Below are 9812 nucleotides of genomic sequence, written 5' to 3' on the forward strand. Positions count from 1 at the left end.
AACCTTGATCTCAGACTTTCCAGCCTCCAGAACTGTGAGAAAATAAATTTCTGCTGTCTAAGCTGCGCAGTCTATGACCTATTGTTATGACAGCCTGAGCAAACTAAGCAACAGTGGAGCAATGGGTGTCACATGCTGCTGATGGCAGGGGACACAGAACAGCCTGGCCTGATCTAGCACAGCTGCACTGGTGCAGGCCCATAGCCCAGTCAGGCCGCTACATGGTGTGCATTCTAGGGAACCTAGCATGTGTGTAACATGAGACAAGTACAGGGAAGTTAACTGGGGCATCATTTGTATTGGCAAAATCTGGGAACCACCAAAATGTACACTGACAGGAGAGTAGAAACTGAAAAAAAAAAAAAAAGTAAATAATAACTTTAAAAAACACAGGACAACCTTGCATTTAGGAAGATAAAGGATGATGAAATCTTTGAGGGGTATAGAGGGGCTTACCATGGTTACCAATATTCTGTATTTTAAGCTGTGTGATGGGCATGTGAATGTCTTCTTTTGTCTTCTTTTTTAAACATGTATGTCCATCTACATACTCTTATTTCACACATCTAGTATACATATTAACAATTAAACTAAATGAATAAAAATATGCAAAACCCAAAGTATATAGCTTAATTTTGTTAATCTTGGTCCAGAAATTTTGTTAATAATTTTATATCTCTCTTATTTTCATATGATTTTTTAAAAAAAATTACAGAAGATAAACAGTTAAAGTAATTAAGCTCAACTTAAAAATTTCAACTTCTTATTTTATTCATTCAAAATCTGAGTCCCCTTGGAGCCAATTTTCCTTAAAGACTGTAGAATCCTCTACTGATCTCCCAAGTTCTCCTAGTCTTGCTCAGCTCTGTTACACAATTTTCCAGCACGTGTGTCTATCATATGATAATGCAGGAGAGAGAGAAATGGAAGATCATAAATAAACAGAGTGTAAAACTTCAAGTTTCAGGGCATAACTGGGACAGATAACTAAGCAAGCAAAATTCTGATATAATAAATTACTTGAACTGCCTGAAAGAGTCAGCTACATAAATCACAATTTTACCAGAAGTGCTACAAAATCTATGCTGGCTACCAAATGCACTGTGAACACTAAAAACTCTTTTGTATGCTGTCAGCCAAGACTCCACATGGTGTATGTAAAGTCTGAAGGCCATTTAGATATATGCCACAGGCTTCTATACACAATAATCAAGAATAACTTTCCCCTCTCAGAATGAGAATATAGTCGTTCTTACAAAAACAGTTATTTTTGTTACGGCTTGGGGTGAGAGCGATGGCGAGTTGTTAGAAAGAGTGAGAGTAAAAGGTTATGAATGTTGAAACCCCTAAGAAATACCATATTTTGCATTTTATTCCATAAATTATTTTGAGGGTTCTGACGATGTTACATATAACTATTTTAGGTGTACTCACATTTATCACTTTATTTAATCTACAATATATACCCTTAATAGGTATTACTTCTCCCATTTTGTACATTAAAAAAAGAGAAAGAGGTTAAATAACTTGCCCAGGGTTACAGTGTGAGCAAGTGAGTGTTAAAATTCAAACCTAGTTCTTAATCAAACTCCAGTACTTTGGCCACTGTACTGTTTCTTACTGCCCCACAAAATAGTTTTTATAATGACAGACAAAATAGTTAACAAGTCAAGAGCTAATCAGCCAGGCTCCTTGATTCTCTCCCTAGTTTAAGGGCTTCTCTTACCTTTTTGGCTATATTCCTCCTACTCATTAGTTTTTAGTAAGTAAACCAAGAAATACGAAATCAATTTTGTCAATTTAGGTCCTTCTTTAGAGGTCAGATCATCACGTCTAAGGTGAGTCTTGGGATCTCTCTCTCTCTTTTTTTTTTTTTTTTGTTTTGGTCTCAGCTTTACATCCCGTAGCTTTACTTGTAACACACACAAAGTGCATATGATATAGTGCTGGCCTACAGCCAGAGTTGTGAGGTGACAGTGCCTGGGTAAAAACCCAGGGACAATACTCAAAAGCTCTGGTGCTTTGGGCATTTTACACAACCTCCTTGTGTTTCAGCTTCTTTGTGAAATGGGGATTGGTTTGGCTATGAGGATTAAACAATAGAATGTATTAGGTTGGTGCAAACCTAATCGTGGTTTAACAGCTAAAGCATGTAGTCAATCCTGGCATATAACAAGAGGTTAATAAATGTTTGGCATTACTATTAGTAGCAAATATACATATATACATATGTAAATATTATATATTTTGTAATATATGCCTAATAAATGTTAGGTATTCCTATTACTATTAGTATACGACTGTTAGTAGGGTACTAATAGTATTACTAATCACAGAGTATGCTACTACTAGTGAACTGAGGTGCCATGTAGGGTGGGGAGAGGTGAGCACTGAGGCAGAAAAGGATTAGGGAGATCTTCTGGAAGAGACTAAGCTTGAGTTATGTTTCAAAGGGTGAGCAGAAGTTAGCCAAAGGAAGAAGATGTGTGTATCGGGGGAGGGCATTCCAGGAAAGAGGGAATGGCATTTGTGAAAGCACACAGCATAGAACAGCACAATGAACAGGTTGGATGTGTGAGGGAGAAAATCAGGGACCAATTACAGCACAGTGGGAGGAGCAGAGATCAAATTTAGGTGGATCCATTAAGGACTGGATAGCTAGTGGAAAATGACTCTTTCAGGTAGGTGGGTTGTGAAGAGATTAAACAGTTATTCCAGGAGTTAGAAAGAACCACAGAAAAGAATGATAAATAATCCAGCATAAAATGTCCATTTGAACTATCATCGCATTCTTAGTTTTCAAATTTTTGAATTTTCTAGTATAAAAGTCTAAAATTTCAGAGATAAAAGTTGTAAAAAACAACTGCTTCAAATATCCTCATTGCCATTTTTCCATTAAAACTTACCACACATGAAAATGAGCAAAAACTACTCTTTCATGACACATATGAGCAACTGGATGAATTTAGTACAAGCACAGTTACACTAGTAGAGTTAAAATAGAAGCTGAGACAAGCTCTGAGGAAGCAGAATTAAACATCATTCTCTATCCATCCTGAATGACCAGCAACCCCTTGAACATATGCTGTGCCTTTCCACGTACTCACACCTCTCTCTAGAATGTCCTTCACTCCTTTCTTTTTGACCTGATATTTTCTACTTGGCCTTCAAAATTCAGCTGAAGGGTCACTTCTCCGAAACCCTCCACCAACCTTCCAACCAGCTTCAGGTGCTTATTCTCTTGGTCTCAAAGCACCTCATGCATACTTCCATCTCAGCACTTTCTTTTTTTTTTTTTTTTTTTTTTTTTTTTGAGACGGAGTCTCGCTCTGTCACCCAGGCTGGAGTGCAGTGGCCGGATCTCAGCTCACTGCAAGCTCCGCCTCCCAGGTTCACGCCATTCTCCTGCCTCAGCCTCCCGAGTAGCTGGGATTACAGGCGCCCGCCACCTCGCCCGGCTAGTTTTTTGTATTTCTTAATAGAGACGGGGTTTCACCGTGTTAGCCAGGATGGTCTCGATCTCCTGACCTCGTGATCCGCCCGTCTCGGCCTCCCAAAGTGCTGGGATTACAGGCTTGAGCCACCGCGCCCGGCCCATCTCAGCACTTTCTACACTGTAGTTTAATTATTGCTGTTATGCTTATTTGAATTACTACTAAACTATGAAGTTTTTGAAGACAGAGATCACAGTTATTCAGAATAGATACCAGGCCTGACTCTATCCTTCTAATTCCAAGCACATTACTTAGCACATATTAGTCGTTGAATAAAAATATGCAATTTGTCGGTTCAACATCAGACAAACATAGACTGAAAAATAAATTGGTCATCCCTAGACTAACAAGATGCCTTTTAAACAGATTCCTGATTTTTCCATCTGAAAACTACAAATGGATTATATGGCAAAATATCCCAGAGATACTCAAGCTAGAAGAAAAGACTCAAACAACGTCTCTCAAAGTTGATTTTGAGAGTGGTGAGGATGTTTTCCTTCTTATGTCCATTAAAACTCCTTTGGTTTCCAGAACAGTCCACCTTCAAATCAATAGTTATGATTTTTCATTATTGAGAAAGAAGAACAACTCTCACATCCACAAAATAGGCCATTATAGCATTACTGGGTCATTTTCTCCACACACAAGCATAAAAAAACTAAAAGAGAAATATTCTAAGAATTAATGTTTCAAGCAAAAGCCATTCTGGGTTTTGTCATAATCTTTCAAGGGAATTTTCTCTCTAGTTCTCCCAAAGCACATTGACTGTACAAAGAAAAATCACTTGACTTTTAAAGCAAAAACAGACAAAATATGTGTCTGGAAATAGTTCGTAAACCCCATTGGGGGAAAATTTCTTATACAACAAGAATAGAACAACACTACAGTGAATTAGACAATGACAAAATCCAATGCAAGAGTGCCAATAACTTTTTCTCCCCAGAGGATCGCCCAAATTTCTGTGCAAATTTCTATGCTAGAGTAGGCTGAATATTAAGTACACATAGTATAGTCATATTTTTCCTCATTTTAGACAAACATGGCTTTATCTGACATGCTGAGGTAGTAATCCTTTAGGATAATTTGTCAATTTAGTTCCATTCACTTAAGTATGCCAGGCTCTGTGGAAATGGTAGTAACCCAGACACTGTTGATGACTCACAGAACTCACAGAAACAGATGTGTGCAGTCAAATGTGGTAAGCACAAAGATCTGCACAGGTGCTACCACTACCCAGGGGCAAGAGAAGCTAAGTCAGCCAGTGGGGGATTTGACAAAACCATGTGGGACATCCGAGGGGAGCTTTAAGGGATGAGCCTAAATAAGTCAGCCTGGGAGGGGGGCATCCTTAGGGAGTGGTGGGCCTGGATCTCCGATCACATTCTTATTTAGTTTTTAAATTTTTGAATTTTCTAGTATAAAAGTCTAAAATTTCAGAGATAAAAGTTGTAAAACACACCTGCTTCAAATATCCTCTTTGCCATTTTTCTATTCAAAATTATCACACATGAAAATGAGCAAAAGCTATTCTTTCATGACACATGAGCAACTGGATGAATTTAGTGCAAGCACAGTTACACTAGTAGAACTAAAATGGAAGCTGAGACAAACTCTGAGGAAATGTTATTTCTTTGAATTAATATAAGTTAATTCAAAATAACCCTGAGAATCTTGTAAAGACCTGGAGGGATTCCCAAGGGCATTAATTCTGTGGGTCACCTCTCTCACCTTCACCATGCCTTATAAGGATCGCAGTGCTACCATCACCTAGCATTGTTCAGATCACATTCCTACTGAACATGTGCAAAGTAGAAATAAGCATCACCTTAAAAGTGAAGGATGGAGTAACAGTTTTTATAACAGCCATACTGCCAATAGAAAGGGTATCCTGAATGGAAAAAATAAAGATCATAGTGTTGTAGATGCTTTATTCTTCAACAGAATTGACTGTGTGCCCTCAGTGCCAAGTTACAACGTGAATTACAACGCTAAACAAGACACAGAGCTTGGACGACCTTATCAATCTCGTGGGGGAGAGAAGCCAGTGGACAGGTTCTTACAATATAGTGTTACATGCCATCCTAGGGGATGTTACAGGTGCCAAGAAAACACAACAGGAACAACTAAACCAGACTTTGCAGGGAGGAGGGTGGTGCTGGGAAAGTGACATCTAAATCAAGGCTGCAAAGAAGGGTTTACAGAAGAAAAGGGGGATGTAGAGGAGAGCACTCCAGCTAGAGGGAACAGCATGTGAAAGGCAGGGAGGCACCATGTGCCTGGTGAATTCCATGGGCTAGCAGCAGGTCAGGACTGCTAGAAAGGAGTACAGTGGAAGGGGAAAGAGGGTGTGTGTGTGTGTGTGTGTGTGTGTGTGTGTGTGGTAGGGCAGAGATGAGAAATTGAAGCTAGACTGTTAAGTAAGAGCCAGGTCACCAATGAGACTATATTAAAGAGTCAGAGCCTTATCCCCAGGATGATGGGGAGCCATCATGGTGTCTTCAGCACACAAATGACAGAAGCAGATTCCTGCTTTAGGAAGAACCCTATGGATGCAGGGTGGAGAATGGGTTGAAAGGCATCAGGGAGGGCCCAGAAGGGCAGTTAAGAATCTGATCTAAGTAATCCAAAGACTAACGTTTGCAAATTGTGAACAATGATTCTAAAATCCATTTGGAAGGATAAATGAGTAAGAATAGGCATACCTCCTTCCTAACCCTCTACCCCATCTCATCTAAGATATTAAACTTATTTTAAGACTAATGTAATTAAAATGCAGTGATAATAGTACAGAAATAATGCAGATGAATCAATGGAACAAAAAGTCAAGAAGTAAGCCTAAGTATATATGAGAACTCAGGTTATTATAAGGGAGGCAAGTGGAATTGTTTTTTAAAATAAATTAGGCTTTGACCATATGTAGTAACAAAATATATTCTAGACAAAGATTCAAATACACAAAACAAAGTAAAGGCAGTTCATAAAAGAAGACAAGCAGATGAAAAATAAACACAGATACCAATTATTACCCAGCAGATTGGCAAGGATTAAAGAAGTTCATAACCCAGTTCATAATCCAGGGGCACTGAGATTATGGGGAAACAAGGACCCCTCCCTACATTGGTAGGAGTGTTTAAATAGGCACGTCCTTTCTGGAAGACAGTTTAACAAAATGAACCAAAACTTTTAAAATGTGCATTCTGTTTCACCCAGAAACTCTATTCCTAGAAATGCATCCTAAGGAAATAACTAGACAGCCACCCAAACATGTATGTAGCAATAGTAACATTCTGAATAATAAATATATTAGTGACAACCAAAATGTCTTGACAGAAACAATGAAATATTATAGAACCACTTAATGTAAAGATACAGAACTGTTTTAATGACATGAAATGATAGTCACAAGTATCAGTACATGAATAAACGAGGTTATAGCATGGTGGGGATAGTATAATTCTGAAATACATATTTGCCTAGAAAAAATGGAAATTTATATAGAATTATTAATAATAATTTAGTGTTAGAATTATGATTGGTTTTGGTATTATTATTATTATTTTGAAGCAGACTCTTGCTTTGTCACCCAGGCTCTTAGTTTACTGCAGCCTCCACCTCCCTGGCTCAAGTGATCCTCCCACCTCAGCCTCCCCAGTAGCTGGGATTACAAGTGTGCACCACCATGCCCAGTAAATTTTTAAATGTTTTGTAGAAATAGGGCCTCACTATATTGCCCAGGCTGGCTGGTCTCGAACTCCTAGGCTCAAGCAATCCTCCTGCCTCATCCTTCCAAAGTGCTGGGATTACAGGCATGAGCCACTATGCCTGGCTTGGTTTCTGCTTTATCCTTACGTATTTTCTGAAAATTTCTTGCCATATGTATTAGTTCATTTTCACACTGCTGATAAAGGTATACCAGAGACGGGGAAGAAAAAGAGCTTTAATTTGACTTACAGTCCCACATGGCTGGGGAGGCCTCAGAATCATGGTGGGAGGAGAAAGGTACATCTTACATGGCAGTGGCAAGAGAAAATGAGGAAGATGGAAAAGCAGAAACCCCTGATAAACCCATCAGATCTTGTGAGACTTATTCTCTACCACAACACGTGGTAATTATGGGAGTACAATTCAAGATGAGATTTGGGTGGGGACACAAGGCCAAACCATTTCACCATGAGTACATATCACTCTTATGATCAGAAAAAACATATAGTGTTCATTTTTCTTTTTTGTGAAGAAGTGCCAAGAATAACATTGATGGTGGAGTTAACAACTCGAGAGAAACCAGGGAAAGAGCAATTGCCTGTATCACATTTCAAGTCATTAACAAGTGCCTGCTCCACAGCCTCTTCTCTGTGGATTCAAAAGAAAAACCGACACAGAAAAACTTTCTACCACCAAACCTCAAAAGAGGATTGAAAATCTTTATCAGGAAAACCAGCAGTATTATTGAATAAATTACAAAATATTTTGCACTTCAGTTGCACAGGTAATGTAGACACTTATACACCACTTTCACTCTCAATCCCCATATCACATCTCTGCATTTATCAAACCATGTCAAATATTATAACCAGATAACTTAGCATAAAGAAACATGGTTTTATCTTATGTAGGACTCCGTTTGACTTGCAAGAATTCTCATTTACTCATTTAATTCTATTTTTGTAATTATGAAAGAATAAAAAGCTGTTTCATCTATTTTAATTTTGCATATCAAGTACAGCATATGGTAAATGTTTTCATAATAGTCTAAAATCAGTAGCAATAAATGCCACCTTAGTTTTGTAATGTATAATTTTTCAATACTCTTGTTTACATTAGCATACAGTCTTTAAAAGACCATGTTTAGTGGAAGAACAGGCATTTTTACTGGTGATAATAGTACTTCCACTAATACAAATCAGTTATTATTAGAGGAATTTATTTCCCCAATGGCTTTATGGTCAATCAGCCACAAATTCAGATTCACACCCAGTTTTAGTTTTATAATGGTATTTTTTCAACTTCTACAGATAACAATTTTTAAATGAGAAATACTGAAATACTGGAGTGGGCTAATTGAATTTTTCTGCCATCTGCATCGTATAGAGTTTTTAAATTATGGAGCTCATATAGTTCAATCTCCTCATCTTATTGATAAGGAAACTAAAGCCCAGAGAAAGTAAGCAGTTCTTCTCATATCTCAACAGTCATTAACAGATTGGAAAACAGACCTTAGGTTGCCTGTCCTCTATTATAGTGTTTTCGTCACTGTGCTACAGAAAGTCTGAGGACCTTATACATGCAACAATTTACAGAATGTTCTCTCATTCATTGAGCTCCCATAGTAACCATGTTACTATTACTATTATTATTCTCATTTTACAAAGGGATTAACTTTGGCTTGGAGAGTTTAAGTGACTTTGTAACACTTTCAGTCATGAAGTCCAGTGCTTTAGATTCCAAAGCCAGAGCTTTGCCACTCAAATCAATGCTGGGATGTGTTTTCTGTAATTAACTCCCATTAAAAGCAATTCATTGCTGGAAAAGTTTTGGAAGTATAAAATTATATAATAATCTTATAAAAAGATTCATAAATTTCAAGATAATTATTTTCCAAGACAAAAATCTTTTAGAGTATGTATCTTCTCAAAGCATCAGCTTTCTATAGATAATTAAAAATCGAACTCAGAGAATAATGAAAGCTTACCACTATTTGACTTAGCAAGAAATTCAAGAGGACTCTGATCCAGGTTAACCTTTGTATCATTAATATCAGGAGGCTCATAGTTTAAGTGAAAATCATCAATGTAAGCATCTAGGGCTTCGGAGGCAGACAGATACAGGTTTTCTTTATACTGTATGGAGCCATCAGTATTAAAGGATATGCTCTTCAGTATTAAAGTTGCTGGAAGATAAGATTCAGAAGTGCTAAACTGATGTTTCTTAACTGACTCTGCCATGGCTTTCTCACAATGGGCCACAATGTCCATTCATCTTTCAAGAAATTCTAAACACAAAAAAAGGTACGTTAAGTTTTCAGTTAAGTAGGAATGGATACTACTACTCATGGAATCCTTGCTAATCTATCATGTGTAATTACTTATTAAAAATGAAATTACTCTTTATCTCCCTTTGTGTTTACTTAACTTTCAAGCAATGTTCATTGATTGATAGATGATTACTTTCATCGGCATGACTGCAAGTATAAACCATGTTTCAGAAATATATTTGGGGGAAGGGCAGGCACGGTGGTTCATGGCTATAATTCTAGCACTTGGAGAGGCCAAGGCGGGTGGAAAATTTGAGGTATAGAGTTCGAGACTGGCCTGGCCAACA

The 9812-nt window shown here is 37.7% G+C and overlaps 1 protein-coding gene across 11 annotated transcripts in view; it reads right to left on the reverse strand.

The window, feature by feature from the left end:
* GRIP1 (glutamate receptor interacting protein 1) overlaps window positions 1-9812 on the reverse strand; it is a 720325-nt gene that overhangs the window by 274840 nt on the left and 435673 nt on the right. For 6 of the 11 annotated variants that reach the window (XM_031651082.1, XM_031651081.1, XM_031651083.1 and 3 more), the window contains exon 2: window positions 9184-9483. The exons of the other annotated variants lie outside the window; for them this stretch is intronic. In XM_031651082.1, coding sequence (XP_031506942.1) covers window positions 9184-9466 — 283 coding nt within the window. In that variant the 5' untranslated portion in view covers window positions 9467-9483. The remainder of the gene's footprint in view (window positions 1-9183; window positions 9484-9812) is intronic. 11 annotated transcript variants of the gene reach the window in all.

The sequence above is a fragment of the Papio anubis genome, chromosome 9 (genome assembly GCF_008728515.1).
Source record: "Papio anubis isolate 15944 chromosome 9, Panubis1.0, whole genome shotgun sequence".
NCBI classification, from domain to species: domain Eukaryota; kingdom Metazoa; phylum Chordata; class Mammalia; order Primates; family Cercopithecidae; genus Papio; species Papio anubis.